The 27,327-nt window shown below is 41.6% G+C and overlaps 1 protein-coding gene across 1 annotated transcript in view; it reads right to left on the reverse strand.

The window, feature by feature from the left end:
* The window catches only part of SGCZ (sarcoglycan zeta), a 648,899-nt gene that overhangs the window by 188,965 nt on the left and 432,607 nt on the right, over positions 1-27,327 (reverse strand). Inside the window, exon 4 of the mRNA XM_066574655.1 lies at positions 5,536-5,637. Within this exon, the coding sequence (XP_066430752.1) occupies positions 5,536-5,637 (102 nt within the window). The remainder of the gene's footprint in view (positions 1-5,535; positions 5,638-27,327) is intronic.

A 27,327-nucleotide genomic window follows, 5' to 3' on the forward strand; every position in this document is an offset into this window, starting at 1 on the left:
ATAATGCTACATATGTATAATTACTAAATTTTAGCATTTTCATGTTTTCAAATTTTCTATGTGCTCTTTTGAAAGTGAAGCAATTTTACAAATATTGCATTTTGAAGTATGCCTGCCTAATGCATTACCTCTTTTTAGTTAAAGCCTTTCTAAAGCTCCCTCCAAAGTCCTGCCTTTCAATAAATTACAAAGAACCATAATGAGCTTAAAAAGTCAAAACCCCACAATATTAAATTTTGACTGCATTACCATTCTTTGAATTTATCCACATTGAAACCTGGATAAGTTTTGTGTATTTACAATATACTTCAACAAAATGCACTTCAGACAGACAAAAGGATGAATACATTTTCATAAACAATTAGATTATGGTAGACTAATCTGGAAGACTAATACAATAATGCTGTATTTCCCAAGTCCAGTTCCTCTTTCTCCTTGTAAACCATAACTTTATACTAAAATCATTTTAAATCTAAGTCAATGAAATGGGTAAGCATATTCAGTATGTCTTATGATGTGACTCAGAAGAATCATCACACCTATGTTACTTTAGAAAGTCTACCATGGGACTCTGTATGTATTATTACTTTTATACCATGGTACCCATAATGACTATGCAGTCAGGAGATTGGGTAGTCTGTTGATATTGACCTTGGAATCTGAGCATAACATGTACCAACATTCAATTTTTGTTCAAAATGGTCAACTCATCACAATATACGGTAATTGTATCTCATGACAATGTAACCATTTTCACTGATACTTAGCACTTGATCATATTTGGCATAAAGGGTTTTTTAAGAGAATATGTCATTTTAAATAGCCTATTATTTAAAGGGGTTGTCCCGCGCCGAAACGTTTTTTTTTTTTTTCAATAGCCCCCCGTTCGGCGCGAGACAAACCCGATGCAGGGGTAAAAAAAAAACAAACGGATAGTACTTACCCGAATCCCCGCGCTGCGGCGACTTCTTACTTACCTTGCTAAGATGGCCGCCGGGATCTTCACCCACGGTGGACCGCAGGTCTTCTCCCATGGTGCACCGTGGGCTCTGTGCGTTCCATTGCCGATTCCAGCCTCCTGATTGGCTGGAATCGGCACACGTGATGGGGCGGAGCTACGAGGAGCAGCTCTCCGGCACGAGCGGCCCCATTCAGAAGGGAGAAGACCGGACTGCGCAAGCGCGTCTAATCGGGAGATTAGACGCTGAAATTAGACGGCACCATGGAGACGGGGACGCTAGCAACGGAACAGGTAAGTGAATAACTTCTGTTTGGCTCATATTTAATGCACGATGTATATTACAAAGTGCATTAATATGGCCATACAGAAGTGTATACCCCCACTTGCTTTCGCGGGACAACCCCTTTAAGTCATGTTTAATTGGTAAACAGATTTGTAAGAATTTTTGGTGATACAAAAAGCATGAAATCTTGCTGTTTTCGTACTGACTGAGTCTTAATTATCACAGGCAGGATTACAATGAAAGATAACACCTCTATATAGATAACACTGGATTCACCATTCACAATACATGAGGGTCAGTGCTCACCTCTTCCCCTCCCTGCACATTACCTCTACACAGGTTACAGGGCATGCCTGCAACACTTTTCCACAGAAGTCAATGAGTCTCCTCCAATCTACAGGTCCTTAGTTAGTGTCTAGTTTTAATTAAAAACTATAAGTGATAAATTCCCATTTAGATCTGTTAGGATAAGTAATGTCCACATTCAATTTAAGGTACGGATCTTGCAGGTGCCAAATGAATATTCCTGCTACTAAATCTGAATATGCTGATCTATCATATGGTGCCTTACACTATTTGCATAGCCATTAACAAATAATGACTGTCGGGCTGTGCAGATAGCATAAGCATGCTATAATAACTATGTAGCACCCTGAGAAATTCTGTTTAGACAATGCTGCATTTGTAAGAAAAAAAAAAGTGCAAGAATATAACTATACTATATTAAGGGGGTTATCCAGTTACAATATAATTTTTAATGACAGGTACACAGGGCTTAAAATAACAAAACCAGTTGTACTTATTCATCCTCAGCCCCAGTGGTTCAGCACTGTCACCCAACCATCATCCTGGTCTTTGGAACGGACGCTGCTGACCGCTGCAGTCAATCAAGGCCAGAGCAGTTGGGTGCCATTCTCCTGGAATATCTGCTCAAATGATGTGAGCAGTCATATGGTGTCCATTCCAAAAAAAGACTGGGAAGACTGCAGGGCTGCAGCACTAGATCGCAATGCTCAGGATGAGCAACTACCATTTGTTTTCTTATTTTAAGCCTTGTGCACCTATCATTAAAAAATCATATTGTAACTAGACAACCTTTTTATACGCACATTAATAAACACTGTAACTATACTGTGTAACCATGTCTGTAATCAATCATACAGAATGTAGTATGTTCATATAACTTATATTTAATAACATAACCTTCGTACTCTATTATATGGAGACATAATATTTAACTAACAAAATAGTGCAACTGCAAATATAACAATATTAGAATCAACATACACTACACCACAGAGCATATAATCCCCATGTTCTAATAACAAATGTTAAATGAATTAGAAACCTTTTTTAGAACTTTTGCATAACTAGCAAACAATGTAATTTATACTGTTTCTGTAATTCAGTGTGTGAGTTAATAAGAGTTTCTCCTGAGACCAACCCAGTAAAATATATTTATTTACATTCATAACAGCAATGCTCATCTATAAAGAGAAACTGTCCAGACAAGGAATATACACCAACTTCTGTGCACTTATCTTGTCATAAGAGATCATTTCAATGTGCAAATGAAACTAATACAAATGTACTATACAGTGTGTAATGTGAACCGTGGTCTCCAGAATCTCCTATCAGGTATCACTTTCAACACATTATATGTGAATAACACAAACTAGCTAGTTAAACAATGTTAATAAAATCTTTATGTCCGCCTTACCTATTATGTAATTTTACAATACAGTGCGATGGAGATTATCAGAACAGATAGAACAGATACTGTGTACTGGACCTCATCTTTACCTACCTCTGCTGTTTATTTAATATTTCTAACTTATCTCTCTATCTGTCTGTCCACCATTTACTTACCTTCACTTACCTTTTCTCTTCCCTGTTCTGTCCCCCTGGCACACCCCCCATAAGTACCTCAAGCATCTTGATAGTTGCACAATCTCTGACAACCCCCTACTACTCTCTCCAATATCATCACTCCAAGACACAGGCATAGAAGCTGCCTTTTATTAGACCACTATTATCTCACTCCTAGACTCAGTCCTCTTAAACAGAAAAGGACCTGATGAATCAATAGACAACCATGACATTATAACCTAACAAAAAACTGAGGTGAGCCTCCAGGGTTGTAGAGGGGCAATGGAAGAAAATTCACTCCAAGGAAGACTTCACAATGTACAAACAATCTGTTCTCAATTTTTAAATCTGTACTCAACTCTGACAAACAGCACTACTTCAATAGTCTCTCTCTCGCCACACCAGACAACTATTTAATACATTCAACTTCCTTCTTCACCCTCTGTGTCTCCCCATTCAACTCTTCTTCAGAGCTAACCTGTCCTGCCTGCTCTTAATCTACTTCCTCATCATTATTAAAGACAAGCTTTCACCTAACTCTGCAAATCACACCTGAGCACCTGTGTACTTTATCCAATCCCATCTCACCTCATTGCCAGCCTTACCAACTTATCCCTGCCCTAACATATATTTTCAACCTCTCACTGAATACTAGTGTTTTTCTTTCATCCTTTTAACATCCATCACACTCATTCTCAAAATGACATCCCTCAATCCTTCCTCTCTGACTAGCTACCATCCTATCTTGCTGCTCTAATTTGTATCAAAACTCCTGAAACAGCATGTCCACCTGGAACCTCTCTAGCCCAAATGTTACCACTCCTATTCAGAATCCCAAAGTGGCTATGTTCACTTTCTTCTCCTCCTGCATTCTAAAACTTAATATGAAAAAAGATGAACTCATCATCTTTACCCCTATCTCACTCAACCCCCCCCCCCACCAGTCTTATCAATTACAATCAATGGCTCTATACTTTCACCAGTCACACAAGTCCACTGTCATTTGACTCCATCCTTGCCTTCAAACAACACATACAAGGTCTAACTACCTCCTGACATCTCCTGCTCATAAAACATCTTTTGAATATGCTCTTTCCTCGACCCCAAGTTAACAAAAATGTTAGTGCATGCCCTCAGTTCTATGGGAGTTATGGAAACAGTGTAGTGCAGTTTGCTTTTCTGCTTATGTGTTCCTATTGCAGACATCATGGGCTGGGGTGGGAATACTTCTTTTACTTTTTTGCAACACAAATAAATAGTTTGAAAATAAGAGTAAGGGCTCAGTCACATGGGTGTTTTGGCGCACAAATTTTTAAACGCATCAGTTATGTGTTTAAAATTTGTGTGACCGAAGCAGGCGTGACGGCGGAAAAAACACTGCTAGCAGCATTTATCCACTCAAAAAGAGCACTTCCCACTGTGCTGTCACAGCCGCAGCAGGGGATTCCTTGGATGTGAAACCCCTGGATGCTGTCACATCCAGGGTTTTCACCTGTGATTAATGGGGCCGGCGGCAGCTGCGGCCGCCCCATTGACATACAGAGAACATTGCGATCCTCTGCTACGGCTGTGACAGCTGTGGCAGAGGATTTCTTCATCTCTATGGAGAGTCCCATTGTCACTGGACACTGTGACAGCATTGTCACAGTGTCTAGTGAAAATGGGACCCCGCAATGCAGCTGGCTCAATTGAAAGCAATGGGCTGCCGGCAAGTGCTGCAGTGATTTTCGGGGAAGGGCTTAAAATATAAGCCCTTCCCTGAAAACCATCCTAAAAATGTGTAAAAAATAAAAAAAAAGAAATCTATACTCACCTCTCTGCAGCTGCCGGGCTCTGAGGAGTGTTCAGCAGGCGGGGGTTTTTCCCGCCTGGTGAATGGGCTGCCTCTGATTGGCTGAGAACTGTAATCAATCAGAGGCAGCTCTCAGCTATTGAATGACAGCTGAGAGCTGCCTCTGATTGGTCACAGTGCTTAGCCAATCAGAGGCAGCACTCACCCATTCATTAATTCATGAATGGGTGAGTGCTGTCTCTGATTGGCTGAGCTCAGGGTGAATTTTTTGATGTGCGGAAAAGCGCCCATTAGAAACGCCGGTGTGACTGAACCCTAAAGAAATGGAAATTTTAACATCTTGTAATCATATTTTGTGTCATACTCAATGAATTCTATGTTTACCAACAATAATTTGAATACCTTTTGCATTTGATAAATTCCAGCTATTTCCTCTTCTCAATGGAAACAATAACATAAATAAAATATAAGCAAAATAAAACAAGGTTGATTATTATCAAAATAAGTTTTGTCCAATAAACATAACTTGCTTTTTCTTCATTGCATGTATTTACCATATTTATGTCTACATAATAAACAGTCGTTCATAATGCAATATATGAAAATTGGTATAACAGATCTGTAACTTACCTTTCTAGACTGTATTTCCTTCACATATAATGGAAGAAGAAATTCAGATACACCTTCCAGTCTTACTCCTTTCTTGGTAATTCTTAAATTTCCCATGCCATCCTGTAAAAGTAAAACACATTGTAATATTTTAGACTGTTTAGATATTTTAGCTCACAATGCATGCCAATTAGAGATGAGTGAACGTACTCGTTAAGGGCGATTTCGCAATCGAGCATCGCTATTTTCGAGTACCTGACTACTCGGGTGAAAAGATTCGTGGGGCGCCGGGGGTGAGCGGGGGGTTGCAGAGGGGAGTGGGGGGGAGAGAGAGAGAGAGCTCCTCCCTGTTCCCCACTGCTACCCCCCGCTCCACCATGCCGCCTCCCGGCGCCCGCCGAATCTTTTCACCCAAGTAGCCAGGTACTCGAAAATAGCGATGCTCGATTGCGAAATCGCCCTTAACGAGTACGTTCACTCATCTCCAATGCCAATAAATAAAGACATAGATACTTTCTCTGCATTGAAATTCTTATATATTATCCTATCTGAAGAAAGAAGTTTACTTTTAACTTACAGTAAGCGTATTACAAATATGCACAATATGCAGCAGCACAATTCTATACATGAAATTCCAAACCATTTCATTTCAGATATGCAAATAAAATATATTATATCTAGCCTTTTAAAGAAATATCTTCTTAAGCCAAAGAGTCACATGAGAGAGAATTCTGCAAGGTACATCAGTTGATGAGTTGTTTCTTATGTATATGATTGTGTCTTTTTGAAGGGTGAGAAAATGTTAGTGTTACCTGAGAGAACACTTTGTGGTGGCAGCCTTACTATCTGGTCTCTAAATTAGGGATATTCAAATGGCAGTAGGGTATGCAAAAAGAGATTTGCTATTATTCCAAGGGCCCCTTTAAATGGCTCAATTAGAGCCAGATGATGAATGCCGTTTGACTAGTTTTGCACAATTTAAACATTTTTTTTGTGTCTCCAGAATCCCAGACCAGAGTATTTTAATTTTTTTGTCAACAGAGCTGTATGAGGGCTAGTTTTTTACAGGACGACTTTTATATTTTAATAATATATAATAATAATCTTTATTTATGTAGTGCCAACATATTCTGCAGTACTTACAAAACAGGGGGAAAAGAAACAAAACCACAGTTACATGAAGTAATCAATTGAAGTAAACAGTAGGGGTGAGGGTCCTGCTCCAACAAGCTTATATACTACAAATAATGGGGTGATACAGAAGGTAAAGGGGCTGGTGATGTGTACGGTATAGTGAGATGGTACCTCACTATATTTTGATAATTTTTAATTTTTGGCAGAGCAAGATTAACAGAAAATGGCTATTTTAGCATTCACCTTTTTTTAAAGTAATTTGCTGTGCTGGATAAATAATGTACTGTTTAACATGCATTTCGTATTTGTTATTTTAATATTTTCAATATTTAAAAGCCTTGTGTAAGGGGCAAAAACTAAATTTTTTTCTTTAAAAACAATTAGATGTTTTGGTCAGCAATGACTGAAGCATCTACATGGTTAAAAGATGTATAGGAGTTATGAGATGAGAAGGTCTTCATCTTTTCATTCTTTTTCTGTGAAATAGACCCTCATGTGTGATAATGAGAAAGCAAAAATACTCTCTTTATGATAGGGTTGATAACATGAAGAAAAGTCCATGTCACTCCTCCCCCTGGGACAAGGGGAAAGACAGGAGAATCACAGATCTTCTATGCTGCCTGTCCCCCCCCCCTCACTCTCCCTACCTGCTTTGCTGCAAAAATGATATTTGTACATGCAATATTCACAATTTGATTTCAATTTGCTTTAGCCTCAGAGCTAAAAGTGGTAACGACTAGTATTGCTTGTCTTAATTATCCAGGCAATAAAGTATTCCGTAATTTTTGCTAAACATATCAGGTTAGTTTGGAAAAATTTGCAGGAAAATTGAATTTCTCATAATGCCTGCAACAGATGTCAGCATGTAGCCAATGTAGCAGGCAAGATGCCTTGGTGATGCAAATAAACATATCCTTCATCTTGCATATGGGCAGCAGTATCATTGGATGCTTGTATCACATGACCTAGCCATGTATAATATAGGCACCGTGTAACCAACAGCCATTTTACAGTTGAACACAGGACAGAGAAGCTGCATCATTTGTATATGCCTGCATAAACCATGTTCCGTTGTTAGGGACAGATATTCTACAGAATATATATTGCTGCTGGGTGTGAAAGCTTGTATACCGGCAGAGAACTTAAACTGGGTTCTATTGGAAGGAGCAGAGAAAGAAGCTGCATCGGGTTTATATGCCTATACAAAACTTGGACTGTGCATTTAGAGAAGGTATATTTCTGTTGCTGTCAATGTATATAGCAGCAAAGCAGACAGACAAACGATGCTTTAGCTTGGGGTACATTGCAATTCTCTGTTTGGAGCCTCATATGTTGGCAGTGCAGCCAATAATTATTTGTAGATCTTACGTAGTTAGCAGTGGGGTGAGAGGAATTTAATTACGCTGTGCCAAACATGTATAGCTTACAAAGATACATGCTAAATAGAGATGAGCGAACGTACTCGGATAGGCACTACTCGTCCGAGTAATGTGCCTTATCCGAGTACCTCCCCGCTCGTGCTGAAAGGTTCGGGTGCCGGCACGGAGCGGGGAGCTGCAGGGGAGAGCGGGGAGGAACGGAGGGGAGATCTTTCTCTCCTTCTCTCCCGCCCGCTCTGCCCCGCTCCCCGCTGCGACTCACCTGTCAGCAGCGGCAGCTCCCGAACCTTGCTGCACGAGCGGGGAGGTACTCGGATAAGGCACATTACTCGGACGAGTAGTGCCTATCCGAGTACGTTCGCTCATCTCTAATGCTAAACTCTGTGGCCTTTTGTTCTCACATATTGTGCATTCCAGGGATTTCAGCCTATTTACTACACAGTGTTTTTTTATGTTAACACATAATGACAAGAAACCTAAACAAGGAAGTATCAAAGCACACAGTGCCTGTTAGCAGCCTCAGCAGTTGTTCAAAGTCAGCAGTCCGACCACTACAAATTATTTGTAGGCCTTATGCAGCTATCAGTGGGCTGAAGAAAATTCAATTATGCTGAACCAAACGGAAAGCTCACAAAGATACAAGCTATACTTTGTGGCCTTCTGTTCTCACATATCATGCCTCACAGGGATTGCAGATTAATTAGTTGTTGGTGTTTTTTTGTTAATATAAACAAAAAGAAGACCCAGTAGAGAAACAGCAAGTAGACACAGTGCATGTCAACGGCTTCAGATGCCCCTCAAAGTCGCCAGTCCGGCCATCATTAATTATTTACAGGCTTACGCATTTAGCAATGATTTTCTGCAAACTACACAGTTAGCCTATAAGTAAAAAAGAGACCTAAATAAAATTAAAATAAATAAAAAGGAAACATGAAGAAAGCAAGGGGTAAGGGGATGTGTAGGTAGGGGTGCAGATGGTAGAGGATGGGCCAAATTGGTAGGCTCCCACTGAAGCTACAGCTCCACATTCTACAGGAAGGGAGGCAAGGCCACTGCCATTCCTTTGATGTGGTTTTGCCCATACGTTACATTCACAGCTCGCAGAACAGGTCATAGAGTGGATGACACAGCATACCTCAAGTACCACCACCATCTCTTTCTCCCAGTTGCAGGCACACAGTAGTTAATCTGAATTAAACAGCTATGAGCATCCCCCTTCTACTTCACCCCAAAATAAACCTCCTGCACCCTCCAAACCAATCCACATGGATCGGTTTGAGGAGCTATTTGATCATTCAGTGGATGTCAACTGGGTGGTCCAAACAACCAGAGGTAAATGACCAAGACATTGAATGCACTGATGCCCAACCATTTTTTTCCTCTAAAGAGGAAGATGATGGTGGCTCAGTGCTTGCAGTCAATTCTCCACAGACATTGTATACTCGGGGGGGGGGGGGGGGGGATGTGGAAAAAGGACAATAAAGGGGAAAAGCAAGTGGAAGATGATGGGGTGATTAATCAAACATAGATAGACAGGGAGAGTCATGATAGCAGCTTGCAGGTGGAAGAGGGAGAGGTGGAGATTGTGGGGCAGCATCATGCTAATACAGGGAGTAGGGTGTTGCAGAGAAAGATAAGGGCTGTACTCTCTCCATTAGCTATTACTAGTCACACCAGCACAAACATTAGGACCTCAGCTAGGTCAGATCACAGGACTTGTGCAGCCTGGGCAATGTTTGATACCACACATGATGACAGAAGAGTGGTCATCCGTAAGATCTGCAGTAAGCATTTAAAATGCAGCAAGAACATAAAAACCTCAACAACATGTATGAACAGTCACATTGATTCCCACCACGCCCTGCCTATGAAAGCCCACCTCGATCGGAGGACAAAGACTCAGCCTTATCCTGTGCCCTCTTCTGCTGCTGTATCTTCCTTTCCCTTACTGTTCATGCAGTAGCCTCTGAGCACAGAGAGGCAGTTTTGTGAAGTATCACGTCTACTGCAGGCCTCTACTCCACAATTGATGATTGGACTGCAGGCTTCAGAGCCAAGAGTGAGAAACAGAAAGCAGAAGGTGAGCCACAACCATCAACACCACCTGCATCAACATTGATATCTACCCCATATTCCATGTCCCAGGTCAGCAGCTAGTCTTCCATTGCACAGCTATGAGAACATAAATAAATATACCTCCCCAACCATCCAAAAACAAAGAGCCTATACATCAGCACTGCACAGCTGCTTGCAATGGAAATGCTACCCTGCAGGCTAGTGGAAACAAATGCCTTCTGCAACATTATACTCTGTGCTAACTCACAGTATCAGATGCCCAGCTGCCATTTCTTTGCCCAAAAAGCTGTCCCTACCCTACACCGCCTGTGAGTGATAACATGTCCCTGGCATTAAAGAATACTCTGCATATTTTCCAGAGGCTAAGTCAGCAGCAGAGCCTTATCACAGAGTACCGGATGGTGTATGCCATATGTGTACCAGATGCTCATTTGACGCCTATGGAGCCGCTGTAGGTCAAAGTCTTTTGTGCTATTTTAGCCTGCTTTGAGGAAAGGACCAAAATGATCATTTGTGATTATGTAATGATCAGTATGACCATCCCTGTTGTTTGCATTGCTGGAACAGACACTACAAGGCCTGAGGGACAATGACAATAAGGAGGAAAAGAAGGAGGAGGAAAAAGAAGTGGTAGAAGAGGGGGATAACATAGTTCCAGAAGCAGGGAAGGGGGCTATGCAACAGTCCTTAGAGGTGCTTGCCTTCCCTTCTGCCAGTGTGCTATCAGAAAGGGAGTTCAGCACATCTAGGGGTGTGATAATTGGCAGATGCTTACGCTTGTCCACAGACTGTAGATTACCTGAGGTTTATAAACATGAACCAGTCGTGGATGTCACCTGATCTCTGCACCCCCATGGCAGATTCCACTCATTAGTTAGCACTCTGGCAATTTTTACTTACATATGACTGAACAGAGATTTATGTCAAAGACCACACTGTGCCTTCAAGGTGCTGTTGCTGTTGCTGCTGCAGCTCTCCTTCTCCCACTTCCACCATGTTTTCTCCTCCTACTTTCCCGCAAATGAAGAATAAATCAATATGGAAATATGGTCCTACAACTCTCATGTTTCTATGAGAAACGCACGCTGCCTTCAAGGTGCTACTACTGCTGCTAATGGTGATGCTGCTGCTCTACTTCTCATGCTTCTGGCATGTTTCCTTCTTCTATTTTAGAAAGCACCACTAAGGAGATGGCGGGGTAAATGTTTAGGGTTGTCACGGTGGCACTACCAACTCCTCCCCTTATGGATGTGTGCAATCCTTGACTATGGCCCTGACAGGCCTCTCAGGCAATGCCGATGCAGCGGTTACCTGAATAAATGGTGTAGTGAACTTGAAGAGTTCTGTCATGGGTAATGCCACCGTTCCTTGTCCCACAGGATGTCTGACGGGAAAATAAGAGAGTCCACTCACGTTTAACTTGATAACACTCAGTTGCTAGGAATGGTCAGCAACTGGAACATTACTTGCAATCACTTTCTTGACACAGATTTACAATTCTCTGTGGTTAATTTCACACGCCAGTGCAGAAAAACAAATGAAAGAGGTCAGGGAGAAAAACACAGGATAACACCGGGCCTACAGTTGAGTTATCTGTATGACTCCGCTCCTGGACACACACACTCCAGAAGAGGACAAGAACACTCCACTGACACTCACTTTCTGAAGGCTTCTAGACACTGCATGGTGGACTTATTTCTCTTCTTCTCACTCACTCTTTCTCTATTAGGGTAGGGGTCCTGGGAATAGACTTCCAGAGTACCTCTCTTTCTCCTCCATTCTTCACCACATGAGGGTTGAAGGTACCCCCATGCGGCCAGCACTCACTCCTTCTCTCTCTGACAGGATCTCTCTAGGAAGCTCTCCTCGTTCTCACCTTGCACCCACATATATCTCTAATGCTCACGTGACATCATAAATTGTTACTTTTCCCGACATAACAAAGACATTCACAGACATTAACCTCCCATATGTTACAGATGTGCAATACACATAACTAATGACAAGACAATTTGCACAGAACATCCTAGTGAAGACATGACATTTAAGACAATTGTGGAGGGGCCAGATATAGGTATTTCGGGCCACTACACAACCATCCCAAATTATGATGATTTTCATCAAATCATCCCAATACAAACAAGAACTGATTATTCCACTACTTGCTCATCACTAGTAACAATATGCTTTTGGTGATATTTAAAGCATGTTGATAGCGCTGATAGAACCAGAGCTATAGCCTTTTGAATTAAAGCAAGTTCTATTCATCCAAAACTGTAATGCTCTTTTCATGCAGAACTAAAAGGGCTCAACCTAAACTGTTGGGAGGTTTGGGTTAAAGGCCTTCTTACAATCATTACAATTTTTTATCCATCATGGTCTACAGCAAATTCCTTGTTTACACACACGTATAAGATTTGATTACCTGACAAATGAGCATTTACTTGTTTGTTAGCCGATCACTGACCACTTCAGATGAGGCAATAATTGAATGAAAGAATGTTTGGATGAACTATTGTTCTTGATTAGAGATGAGCGAACGTACTCGGTAAGGGCGATTTCGCAATCGAGCACCGCGATTTTCGAGTACTTCACTACTCGGGGTCGCCGGGGGGCAGGGGGAGGTGCGGCGGAGCGGGGGGTAGCAGTGGGGAACAGGGGGGAGCCCTCTCTCTCTGCCTCTCCCCCACACTCCCTTCTGCAACCCCCCCACTCACCCACAGCGCACCCGAGTACTTTTCACCCGAGTAGTGAAGTACTCGAAAATCGCGGTGCTCGATTGCGAAATCGCCCTTTCCAAGTACGTTCGCTCATCTCTATTCTTGATCATTGGCCTGCTTAAAAGGAACTTTACTGTTGTAGACAATTGTCTAAGTTATGTAAATGCTTTCTACTTTAATAAACTAAATTATTATCTCTGGCGCTGACACTTGGGTAGTTATATTTTTTAGTACAGCTAGAAGTAAAAAACACCTTGATAGCTTGAAGGAGCTATCATCGCTAACTTTGTAGACTATTATACAGCATGGGAAAAAATGTACATGAATTTAAAATAGATCCATTATATCGACCACTGAACCACATAAAAAAATCACATTATACAGTCTATTGAAATAATATGCTAAGCATTCTTTGCCTTTACGTAATTCATTTTATTACTATTTGTTACATTTGAATGTAAATTCTGTAAATGCATACTGATTTTGAATTATGTTTGTAAACCCTGAATAAAACATACTAGATTTTGTACAGACTTGTATAGCTTTAATTTATCAAAGAAATAAGAAAGATCAAGGTTTCTTGCTGCTGACTACTTGCTGATGTCTATGAAGCCTATTATTGAAAGATGCTACATTGAATTAAATTATACTATTATAGAGCTTCATCAGAGGCGCTAATTTAATGTATCGTATGTGACTGAAGAATTTTCTATTGAGCTCATAACATATTTTTGCAATCTTCCCTGAAATTAAATAAATACATAAATCATGCTAAGGGTTCAGTCACACGGGCGCATTGGTGCCCGTGTTACTGCAGGTAGCAGACGGCCGTACCTCAAGACAGACGTCTCACTGCAGCGCCAGGAGAAAGAACATGTGACCGGCTTCATTGCAGGTCATGTGTTCTTTCCGTCTTGAGGTACGGCCGTCTTCTTCCTCCAGTAACGGCTCAGTCACACAGCGCATCGGCGCCTGTGTACGAGTGCCAATGCGCCCGTGGGACTGAGCCCTAAGTAAAGTATATGCAAGATTCTATAGTAGCGTTGAGTGAACCAAACCAGTATAATCCGGTTTTGGATTGAACGTTGCTAAAAGTTCGGTTAGGCACAAACCCAAACTAAGCTTTTAGCAAAGTTCTAACTGAACGAATCTCTACTATTTCAGTTCACTCAACACTAGTGCTGAACACTGGTGTATAACACTGTCTAAAAGTCATAAAAACCCTGTATAACACTCTCAGGGCTTAGTCAGAGGGGCGTTTTTTCACGCGATTTGCGCATGCGTCCGGCGATTTTATAAAACCATTGCTTTGCAATGGTATCGGACACATGAGCCCTTTTTATGCGCTCATCCCATAAAATATAGAACAGAAATCGCAGATCGCACCTATCTGCGATCTGCGATTCCTGTTCTCTTCTCTATATGCGCTCAATGGGGCCGGCGGCAGCAGCGCCGACCCCATTGAGAACATATAGAAGACAAATCATTCTTCTCTGCCACAGCTGTAACAGCTGTGGCAGAGAAGAACGATGTTTGCCCATTGAATTCAATGGAGCCAGCAATACAGCCGGCTCCATTGAAAGCAATGGGCTGCCGGCGTGCGCAGGATGAATTGTCGGGAAGGGCTTAAATATATAAGCCCTTCCCTGCAATTCATCCAGAAATGTGTTAAAATAAAAAAAAATGTATACTCACCTTTCCGCTGCAGCCGGAGTTCTGCCGTGGCCGCCGGCAGTTCTCCTGAACTGCTTCTCTGTACTATTCTGTCATTCAGCTGAGAGCTGCCCCTGATTGGTCCTGCTGAGCCAATGAGAGGCAGCAGTCACTCACCCATTCATGAATTCATGAATGGGTGTGTGAGTGAGAGCTGCCTCTGATTGGTCAGGCTGTGACCAATCAGAGGCAGCTCATTCAGCAGGCGGGGATTTTAAAGCCCCGCCGGCTAAATAGTACAGAGAAGCAGTTCAGGAGAACTGCCAGCGGCCGCGGCAGAACTCCAGCTGCAGCGGAAAGGTGAGTATACATTTTTTTTTTATTTTAACACATTTCTGGATGAATTGCAGGGAAGGGCTTATATATTCATCCCGCGCTCGCCCGCAGCGCATTGCTTTCAATGGAGCCGGCTATATTGCAACAATGAAACACGGCTAGGAGCAGATTTTTCGGGCGATTTTTTGGCCCCGGTCACGCGATTTGTGGATGCGCATCCGTCATGCGATCAGCAAATCTCAAGAAAAAACGCCAGTGTGACTAAGGCCTCAGAGTGTTATACAGCGCTTCTATTGCTCTTAGACAGTGCTGTACATCATATTAAAGATTCTGTTGAATGTCTGGTTCAGTTCGAAATAATTTAGAATAGAACCAATCTGTTTGCAAAAGTTCAGTGAACTGGCCAAACCAAACTTCAAAATTTTGTTGATCACTGTTCTAAAGTCACTGGATATTACTAAAGGGAAACCAATTAATCTAGCTTTCATGAATACATTTTGACCTTTTTTACTCTTCTGAAAAATTTTGTTAAGAAAATCCCAAATATGTATTGTTCATATTAAACATAACTAATTTTTCTGGTGACTCTATTGCATTACGAACTGTATTTGCATCATGCATTTAGCAAAGAGGCATAATGTCATTTATTTGCTATTGGGACACTTATTTACATTATGAAATAAACATATAAGATGTGTCCTTCTCTACCTTTTCTCGTGGTTTCAAATATTTTAAGTTGAGTGGAGAAAGATGACCATCTTCGAAAAAAAAACATGATTTTGAGTTACTCTATTCTCCCAAGAGAGTAACACAAAATCATTTTGTTGAAAGTTAGTCAATTTGAAGGACTCATCTTGGTATATTTCATACCAAGAGGAATGGTAAGGAACAATATATATAGGTAATGAACAGGCCCTCTGGTTTATACCGGTGGTTGATTTTTTTTCACTATATAATTCATTTTATTTGGCAATATTTTCTCTAAAATCTCGCAGGGTCATATAATGGATGACAAAGACCATTGTTTTGGACATGCATAGCTTCATAGCCAAACACAAATTAAGTAGGGTTGATGGCAAACCTGTTTGACTAGGATTCATCATAATATATAAGAGGTGGCTGGTAGATTCCCTTTTAAAGAAACAGTTGCAGACAGAATCAGTTACTGTAAACAAAAGTCTTTACTTCTTTTTTTCACATAACAGTAGCATAAAATGTTAGGGTACTGTTCAGATTACAAGGCACAGTATGCTTAACATTTAAAATACACTCAGGGTTGCACCATACACTTAAGGCCTTTTTTCACGCAAAGATAACACTGTGCAACACAATTTTTGTAGCAGATAAGCAGCTAGGCAGCTTATAGTAGCTTTAATGCGCTGAATTCAAATATGATATCTGTTTTTCTCTGCCATGTAAGGTTTTTCAATTATAGGGAATAATGTAATCTAATTGCCGTTGCATTGAATTTTCTGGAAATCTGTCTATACAATTAATCCAGTCGGCTCGCCATTAACCATTAATAAAAGAAATAACAAAAGTGATTGCGCAACAATTTCACAATCACTGTTACACACCGCATGCTGACTGAACAATATAAGGGTAGGTTTATGTAAAATATAGGGTATGTTTCCACGTGGTGGAAACACTGCAGATTATCCATCAGTAAGTTGCAATTAATGAACTCTGTTTTTACAGCTGATTTGTTAGACTAAATAAAAGAATCAAAATCATAAAACAAAAATACATGTTTAGTATCGCTGCGTCCGTAAAAGTCTGATTTATCAAAGTAATGCTTTATTTACCCTGCATGGCAATGGTCATCTGAAAAAATAATTAAGAATGCCAGAAATGCGTTTTTTTTTTGTTTATTCTGTCTTCAAGAAAAAATGCAATAAAAAGTTATCAAAAAGTCATATGTATTCCAAAATGGTACTAACGCAAACTACAGCATGTCCTGCAAGAAATTAGCCTTTGCATAACTATGTGGAAATAGTTGAGACAATTATTGCGTGCAGAAGATGGCGACAGGAAATAACATGTTGATTGATAAATAAAGGAGTTACGATTTTTTAAAATGAAAAAAATGTTTGGTCACTAAGGGGTTTAATAGCTTGACAATGAGATGTGCTAGCTATTATTCAGTTTGACCAGTGGAATCAGCAGGTTTTAATTTTACAGAAACATATCAATTACTTTCTGCTACGAAAATTTTTTAAAAATTTGTTGCACAGTGTAATTTTTCAAACGATGAAAAGATTTAGCAATCTACTTGCATAAAGTCTTAATGTCTATTAATGGCCATGAATACTTTATCACCATCATTTGCATATAAAAGGACCCCTAGGAGTTATTTGCAGAGCCCAGTGTGTGTTTAAACACACAACCAGCTGTGCAAACAGCTGCATTGTTCTGCTCCTGGCTGCTGGCAGATAACGTTGTTCTTTCCTGCCTAGTGTAAACACATGACATAGATAGAACAGCCTGCTGTCTATTGAGAGATAAATGTGTTTGCTTTATCTCCTTAGTAACTGAATGGACGGTTTTAAGTTAAACTTAAAATCATTGTTCAAACGAAAAATTGCACGATGCCTGCATTTACATGTAACGATTACCGCTAATTTTCATCCATTTGATTGAATTTTGTAAATAGGCCTTTAGTGAATACTGATCGTTCTTGGTGACACAGAACACTTGATCATTATCGAACACAACTTGCAACTGATATCTCTAAAACCCCATAGACTTTCTAGGGCTCACTTTTCCCAAGACTGATGATGCTGCTAGCCCGCATTAGCCCTGATCACCCTACTCCAAACATAACTCCACAAGCAATCCTCTATTACTGCTTCCCTACATCAGCTAACATCTGCTCATTGGTGGAAGTCTTCACTTTTTGTTAAGCAACCCCGAGATTTCACCTCTTATCTATGGGTTTCCACAGTACTCTAGATGATCTACTAAATAGTAATTCCACTCTCTTCCTGGCCTCCATCCCATTGTTACTCTCATGATGAACAAGCCCACTCTGGCCTCTAGCCTACTGTCACGTCTATGATGGACAGGCCTACCCTAGACTCCAATCCACCAACACTTCCAGAATGGACAAGTCCCACTCTATTGCTCATAACCCAACTGCAGGTTTTATCGGCACCTCATGTGGACCCATCACAAACTCTTTCTTGGCACAAAAGCAATTATCTTTATGTGTTTCTCTCTTCCCCTCCTATTAGTGTTGTGGCACATCCCTGCTTCGTCATGATGTGGTGTCATTGCCACACAATTAAAGACAAAAAAACAGAGTTCTCCCTGGTAAGCATTTTAGTAGCCAATAACACAACAAAGCACAATAAAGTTGTATTAATATGGAATTTCATATCCCAAAGAGTGTGGGAATACAAATGTATGACCATCTTAGAAACATAACTGAATGTTTCACAAGAATTCCTCATGCTACAACATCTAAGGATTCTAATCCAGAGTTAGTGAGATGCCAAGTCTCTAAACTAATATCAATTTAGAGTATAAAACTTTCACACTGCTTATCTGTGAACTAATTAAGGATTTACTCTCCTAACTAATTATGTTGCTCTGCTCTTTTTTATGCCCATTTATTACATTAGCACATTAATAGTCCTTTACAACGCATCATGTTCCTGTGACTTTATCTGTAAGTGACTGTAATAATAAAAGAAGTCTGTCACCTACCTAACTGTTCTTCGGTAGGCACTAAGAAAACATGTTGAAACATATTTTTCACCTTTTTATATGCGGCACACTCTATGCATTTCAGCTTCAAACTTTTTAATGGATGTATTTGAATACAGAGCATTATAGATAAAAAAAGCAATATCTCCATGAAGGCTGTACTTTTAAGTGAAAAGTAGACAAGATGTAGCATGTATCCTTAGTGCCTATTAAGTGTTGGGATTGGTTAAGGCGGCATAAATTTGGTGACAGACTTCCTTCAATATTACAGCTACATACATATAAATCGTAAGTTTTAATGATTAGTTGTAATGTAACATGCTGGCTAGCCGCCTATTGATCATGGCCATGCTGTTAGATCAGACAAATTTTCATTATATCACACAAGTAGTGGCACCCCATTTTCCCCCAATGTCACAAGGGCAGACTGCATCTTACAAAGAAAAAAAAAGGGTTGCCGAAAATACTGTATTTCGGTCAAAAAATATCTTACATGTGTAAAATTATAATACTAAACAGCTACCTCACTCGTGGATGGTAGATGTGTGAGGCCTCATGTCCATAGGGAAAATCAGGCCTGACGCGGATTCTTCATGCAGAATCCCGCAGCGGGTCCGGCCTTTCCTGCAGACATGAGGCCTAAAAAGAAGAATTACTTACCTGTCCGGACGCTGCGGATCTTCCCTCCGTCACAGCCGGATTTTCTTTCTTCGGCCCGGCGGATGTGCTCGGCACACCGTCAGCGTGCAGCGCGCATGCGCCGTGCACTTTTTTTTTTAACTCCTGCTCTCCCGCACTCCTGCGCCGAAGAGCAGGAATTCAGCTGCGTATGTGCTGCGGATCCGGACGGCTTCCAGAGGCTTCAATAGAAGCCTGCAGGAGATGTCCCCGCGGGAGACCCGCACTGAAATTCAGCATGCTGCCGGTGTTTTCCCACACACACAATCCGCGCTTCAGGGGAAAATGACATCCGCAGGTATTTAATTACCTGCGGGTGTCCAATGCATCTCTATGGGGCACGCGTGCGGGAAACCCGCTGCGGATCTGTCCCCGTGGACATGAGGCCTGAGTGGATTAGGTTTTTGTACCTGTGCTCATTCCTCCGTATAATACTTCCCCTCGTATTTTTGGTCTGTAACCCGCTAGGATCTAGTATTTCAACCTACCCTTGTATCAGCAAGTATGGTTTCTTTCTTGAATTATTTAGAGGATATATTAACTTCTCTTTTCTGTGTGGAAGAAAAGGTGAAAATACTGCTTCAAATTAAGATGACACTAACACTGTTATAATGAATTCTTGCTGCAAAGTTGGAGCTATAATTTAAGTTGACAACTTTTTAAATTTCTATTAACTAATTAATTTTATTGCTAATTTTTTTGGTCTACAATCACATTTATATGTAAAGCATGAGAAGTGGGATCTGAAAGGTGTCATGGATAATGGTTTGGTAAATGAATAAAATTAGGAAAAAATATAATGGCAATTTAATAAGGAGTTATCTATTCGGAATACAAAATAGCCGCTCTTACAGGTCAAGTATAGTTCTCAAGTGGAACATTTTCAATCACAGACACACACACATTTTACACTATCCTTCCAAAAGTAATTAGATACCCTTAGCAAGAATGAAAAGTAGTATTTATTTAGATATGTCAATACTTAATGGGGCCTCCTTTGGCCCTAATGACATTGGATACTCTCCGTGATATACTTTTTTACTGATACACTTCAACTGGTATTTCTCTCCTTTTAACCTGCAAATGTCTGCCTTCCTACCTACTTAAATATATGCAGTATCTATCAATGAAATAATTACTTTTATAAGTGGAAATCATCCGATACTAGCAGATGAGAGCAAGGAAGCTGTGAGGAATTCTAATTTACTGTTATACAGTATTCTAATGAGAGAGATGAGGCTACATTTTATGACTGCCTAGCCGTCTGAATTTTTATGGACATGCAGAAAAGGGGAGATTATAAAACCTTGTCCCTCTCACTATAAGGGCTCGTGCAGACAAGTGTACTTGTCAGAAAAGCTCACTGCTAACAGCACTGTGAGGATCACGTGAACGGGCTGCTTCAAGCTCTCACTATCTTCAAGCTGTCCTATCTTTGTTAGGTGCGCAGAGTTTCGCGCAACTAACAATCCTACACGTGAACGCTTCAATGGGAACCTATTGGTTCTAATTAGGAGTGTGTTCTGTGCTCTGCTAGTAGCGCAGAAAATACGCTCATCTGAACGAGCACTAAAACGTGATTGTTGTCATAAATTGTGCTTGGTCCATATTGCTTTCTAATCAACAATAGAGATGAGCGAGCATACTCGTCTGAGCTTGATACTCGTTCGAGTATTAGGGTGTTCGAGATGCTCGTTACTCGTAGCGAGTACCACGCGGTGTTCGGGTTACTTTCATTTTCTTCCATGAGAAATTTGCGCGCTTTTCTGGCCAATAGAAAGACAGGGAAGGCATTACAACTTCCCCCTGCAACGTTCAACCCCTATACCACCCCCCTGCAGTGAGTGGCTGGCGAGATTAGGTGTCACCCGAGTATTAAAATCTGCCCCTCCCGCGGCTCACCACAGATGCATTCTGACATAGTTCAGGGAAAGTGTTGTTGATGCCGGAGCTGCTATAGGGAGAGTGTTAGGAGTGATTTTAGGCTTCAAGAACCCCAACGGTCCTTCTTAGGCCATAGAAATCGCAGATCGCACCTATGTGCGATCTGCGATTTCTGTTCTCTTCTCTATATGCGCTCAATGGGGCCGGCGGCAGCAGCGCCGACCCCATTGAGAACATATAGAAGACAAATCATTCTTCTCTGCCACAGCTGTAACAGCTGTGGCAGAGAAGAACGATGTTTGCCCATTGAATTCAATGGAGCCGGCAATACAGCAGGTTCCACTGAAAGCAATGGGCTGCCGGAGTGCGCGGGATGAATTGTCGGGAAGGGCCTAAATATATAAGCCCTTCCCTGCAATTCATCCAGAAATGTGTTACAATAAAAATATATACCGGCGTATAAGGCGACAGGGCGTATAAGACGACCCCCCAACTGTCACCTTATACACCGGGAATACAGTGGAGCAAAGAATAAAAATCATTACTCACTTCTCCTGGCGTTCTGCGCCGCTGCTGCAGGCTGTCGCTCCCTCCTGGTTCCCGGCCGGCAGCCCATTGCTTTCAATGGAGTCGGCTGTATTGCCGGCTCCATTGAATTCAATGGGCAAACATCGTTCTTCTCTGCCACAGCTGTTACAGCTGTGGCAGAGAAGAATGATTTGTCTTCTATATGTTCTCAATGGGGTCGGCGCTCCTGCCGCCGGCCCCATTGAGCGCATATAGAGAAGAGAACAGGAATCGCAGATCGCAGATAGGTGCGATCTGCGATTTCTGTTCTGTAATTTATCGGACGAGCGCATAAAAAGCGCTCATGTGTCCGATACCATTGCAAAGCAATGGTTTTAAAAAATCGCCGGACGCTTGCGCATGCGCAAATCGGGCGAAAAAACGCCCGTCTGACTGAGGCCTCACAGTGTAAGTGAATGAGAATGACTGAAAGATTGGTATTTAAACCAACCGATTAGTGAGCGAGCCAACTAGGATTTTTATACCTTTATAAATTGAACAAAAAGCGAATGATTTATCGTTCGTTGTTCAATCGTTGGCTACATATACACTGAACGACTATTGTTCATTTTCCTTGTTTGAACTTTTTTTTTTAGAAACAATAGTTTTTATTGAATTTTTGACAATATTTTTATACAGAAAAAAACAAAGCAAGATTTTGATATATGCATATGAAATAATAAAATCTCAAGTTACATTGTTTGAATTGAAACAGATCAGAACAGTTTTAATGTAAAAGTAAATAAAATGTAACTTAACTGAAACTGGTCAAGTCATGATTTCACAAATTATGTACAGTAATTATGTCATGATTTTAGTAGGTCAAGGGTAGATTTAATGTTATCAGAGTATCAATTCCAGAAAGCAACAGTCAAATCTGAACCTCCCCCACTTACGGAAAGCACTGGAATGCATGCCCTCGAACCAACATTGAACTTGTTTTTGAACGATAATCGTTCTGTGTAAAGGAACTTTAAAGGTGTAGTCCACTTTTTAAAAATCCTTTGTTGTTAGAAGTTCCTCCAAAATAACCTGACCATTATTTATCCTACTGCTGGGATCCCCAGCAATTATCTGTAATATGCCAGGGAATCCATGGCATATTACAGATAATCATGAACTTGTGCCCACTGAAATCAATGAGCTGTATTACACATGAATATTCTGGTCATCTACTGAGGGAAATTCCAGCTCTTTGCAGCTCTGCTCTGATGAGATTTTTGTACAGTGCACTAAAAGATCACGCGGCCGGAAGAATATTGCTGCTGAACTATACGGGTGCGCACGCCAATTTAGCAGGGGATTTTTTCCAAAGGGAGATTGCTATAGAGACTTTGTTAAATTGTGCACAAAAGAGATGTTTTGGATCTTCCTTTTGGACACACCCAAGGGACTAAAGGAAGCGCTTGAGGATATTTGATTTTAATGTCAATTTTAAATATCTCCTGGTTCTCCTTTGCCTAGCCCCCATCTTTTACATTCTTTAACCTTTTTAATTCTATATTTTATTTAATAATTTTTATTGCCTTTTAACAAATATGTCTTTTTGTACTAATTTGATTCATTTACAGTTTTCTAAGCTGTAAATGAATTTGAACTCTATTCCCCCCACATACTCCACAATTAACCTTACGGTAGTGTATTTTAACGTATTTTAAAACACTGACCAAGTGCTTTTAATTCTTTTTATATACACCTTCACCTAATATGATAATTAGATTTTATATGAATAATTTTATGATTTTATAATTTTACATATTTTTGTAATTTTCTAATCAACATTTTTCAGTTCTAATTTTATTTCATTTTAAGCATGTATTTTATATAACTCTTTTATGTATGTTTTTACACAAACCTCGCATGGTGCTCAGACTAGTAATCAGTTACTCGAAAAGACCGATGCTTGCTCGAGCATCAGCCTTAAACGAGCGTGCTCGCTCATCTCTAATAACAATATTTGTTCAGTTTAACTGTTGAATTACCATTGGACTAAAAGGATTTTCTGGAGAAAACATATTGATGACCTATCCTCAGAATAGGTAATTAATATCAAATTAGTGGGACTCTACCAGACAGGATCCCTGCCAATCAGTTGTCTGAAGTGGCTTTATCGCTCAGGTGACTGTCGCTATCAGTTCCCAGTATATCAGGCACAGTGTTGTACATTTCATAGTGGTTGTGCCTTATACTGCAGCTCAATCCCATTCACTTGAATGGAACTGAGCTGATCTAAGGCCATGTGACCAATGAACGAGATGTCACTGGCCTGAAAAGAGATGCGGACTCTACAATTAGCTGATTGACATGGGTCAATCTGAAAATGATGATCTTCTCACCCAAGGAAACCCCTTTAAACTGATCAGCCTGCAATATCCAGAAGCACAGCTTTGCTTCCATGCTGCTGAGCCCTCAGAAATGTAAAATGTAAACATATCAGCCCTTCCCTGCAATTCATCCAGGAATGTGTTAAAATAAAAAATATATATATACTCACCTTGTCCCAGCAGCCGGAGTTCAGCGCGGCCGGCCTGCAGTGGGTGTGAAGGGGGTGTGAGTCAGACCTGCCCCCTGATTGGCTCAGCGCTGAGCCAATCAAAGGCAGGTCTCACTCACACCCATTCATGAATTCAGGCCCACTGCAGGCCGGCCGCGCTGAACTCCGGCTGCCGGGACAAGGTGAGTATATATATTTTTTTTATTTTAACACATTTCTGGATGAATTGCAGGGAAGGGCTTATATATTTAAGCCCTTCCCGACAATTCATCCCGCGCACGCCGGCAGCCCATTGCTTTCAATGGAGCCGGCTGTATTGCCGGCTCCATTGAATTCAATGGGCAAACATCGTTCTTCTCTGCCACAGCTGTAACAGCTGTGGCAGAGAAGAATGATTTGTCTTCTATATGTTCTCAATGGGGTCGGCGCTGCTGCCGCCGGCCCCATTTAGCGCATATAGAGAAGAGAACAGGAATCACAGATAGGTGCGATCTGCGATTTCTGTTCTATAATTTATCGGACGAGCACATAAAAAGCGCTCATGTGTCCGATACCATTGCAAAGCAATGGTTTTTAAAAATCGCCGGACGCATGCGCATGCGCAAATCGGGCGAGAAGACGCCCATCTGACTGAGGCCTTAGACTAAATTTCAGGTTTAGAAAACACACAGCGACAATACAGCCACACAAGGTTGATCCACTGAGGATTTTCTGTAAATCTGCAGAAAGTCCATAGTGGTAAAAAGTGTGTTTTTTTGTTGCAGATTTGGGTAGGGAAATGCTGTATGCTTGCCACAGATTTTACTGAACAAAATCCATTCTGAAAATCCACAGCATAAATTGACATCCTGCGGATGTTAGTCAGATTTTTTTCTCAGCGTGTAGACGAGATTTGTTAAAAATGAATCCCCTTTGCTGCTGCCCAGCATGCTGCAGATTTTCTGTGCAGACGTTTTGCATGTAAATTCCACTGCATTTATGCTTTATGTGGACCTACCCAAACACTTCCATCCTGCATGCTCATACACTGCAATACACTTTACTTGAACACAGCACACCTTATAGACACACAGACATACTTTTATACTTAGACATACAAATACTGAAGGCTTGATTATGCATACGCACATAAGCACAGTTTTGCACACGTGCACAAACGCGCTTTTATAATACTTGCATACATACATTTCACATTCATATAGAGGCAAACACACATGCATGAAAACCTGACATGCTACCTATAGGCCTCCTTCCCACGAACGGATTTCCGCCGCGTAATTCGCGGCGAAAATCCGCTGCGTTGCCCGCAGCTATTAGGTTCTATTGAACCTAATAGCACAATGCTCACGATGCGTAATTCCAGCGCGGAATTACGCACCGCGATTTCTCCCGTCCTCACCCGCAGCATGCTCTATTTTCTGCGGGTGAGGACGGGCTGTACGCACTGACGGCTTCCATTGCAGTCAATGGAAGCCGTCCGTTCACGCTATCTCCCGCTGTAACCAGCGGGGGATAGCGTGAAAAAACGCTTTCCCGCCCACCGCCGCGCGTCATCTGACGCCAAATGACGCGGCCGGCCGCGTCACGTGACACGGCCGGCCGCGTCACGTGACACGCTCAATGACGCGGCGGTGGTGGGCGGTGACGGGCGGTGACGCGGCGGTGGTGGGCGGGGAAGCGATTTCACGCTATCTCCCGCAGGTAAGTATAGGGGCTCTGGGGGGCGCCGTGACGGGCTTCACTGCGTAATATTACGCGGTGGACCCCGTCACGCTCGTGGGAAGGAGGCCATAGAGTGGGTAGAAGACTAACAAGATAAGCCAATAATGGAAGAAATTGGTCAAAGGACTGATTCTCCATTGGAGAGGAGTCGTCACTGGGAACAACCTCACCTCTTTATGGTAACAGGGGTGCCATTACTGCATGGTTTGGGCAACCATGAACTTCTAGGCAGCCACCCAAACTTCATCTATAAGGATCCACCATCCATATACACATATTTATACATATTGCATCCAAATACAAACATATATATATGCACATTACACATATTATGAGCATATAGACATGCATATTGCACAAATATATAAATACACATTACACACAAAAAGTTCAGTTTGGTCTGAATTAGTTTCAATTGAACTGCAACTTCATCAATACCTCTAAAATTGGTGTGTAACATCAATGTGGTGGTGGTCCTGTGGTCAGTGGTTGGACACAGGATGTTAAGGTAATTGTTTTGGTCTTATATAGGAGAATAGACTTTTCTAACCTTTTGGAAATAAAGAACAACCTGATGATTTGAGACAAGCTGCAGCAATTTCATCTGTATGTATTCTATTTATCTATCTATCTATCTATCTATCTATCTATCTATCTATCTATCTATCTATCTATCTATCTATTAGAGATGAGCGAGCACCAAAATGCTCGGGTGCTCGTTACTCTGAACGAACTTTTCGCGATGCTCGAGGGTTCGTTTCGAATAACGAACCCCATTGAAGTCAATGGGCGACCCGAGCATTTTTGTATATCGCCGATGCTCGCTAAGGTTTTCATGTGTGAAAATCTGGGCAATTCAAGAAAGTGATGGGAACGACACAGCAACGGATAGGGCAGGCGAGGGGCTACGTGTTGGGCTGCATCTCAAGTTCACAGGTCCCACTATTAAGCCACAATAGCGGCAAGAGTGGGGCCCCCCCCCCTCCCAAAAACTTTTACTTCTGAAAAGCCCTCATTAGCATGGCATACCTTTGCTAAGCACCACACTAGCTACAACAAAGCATAATCACTGCCTGGATGACACTCCGCTGCCACTTCTCCTGGGTTACATGCTGACCAACCGCCCCCCCTCCCCCCCACAGCGCACACCAAAGTGTCCCTGCGCAGCCTTCAGCTGCCCTAATGCCACACCACCCTCATGTCTATTTAGAAGTGCGTCTGCCATGAGGAGGAACCGCAGGCACACACTGCAGAGGGGTTGGCACGGCTAGGCAGCGACCCTCTTTAAAAGGGGCGGGGCGATAGCCCACAATGCTGTACAGAAGCAATGAGAAATAGAATCCTGTGCCACCGCCATCAGGAGCTGCACACGTGGGCATAGCAATGGGGAACCTATGTGCCACACACTATTCATTCTGTCAAGGTGTCTGCATGCCCCAGTCAGACTGGTAATATGTACCTT

The sequence above is a fragment of the Eleutherodactylus coqui genome, chromosome 7 (assembly GCF_035609145.1).
Source record: "Eleutherodactylus coqui strain aEleCoq1 chromosome 7, aEleCoq1.hap1, whole genome shotgun sequence".
NCBI classification, from domain to species: Eukaryota; Metazoa; Chordata; class Amphibia; order Anura; family Eleutherodactylidae; genus Eleutherodactylus; species Eleutherodactylus coqui.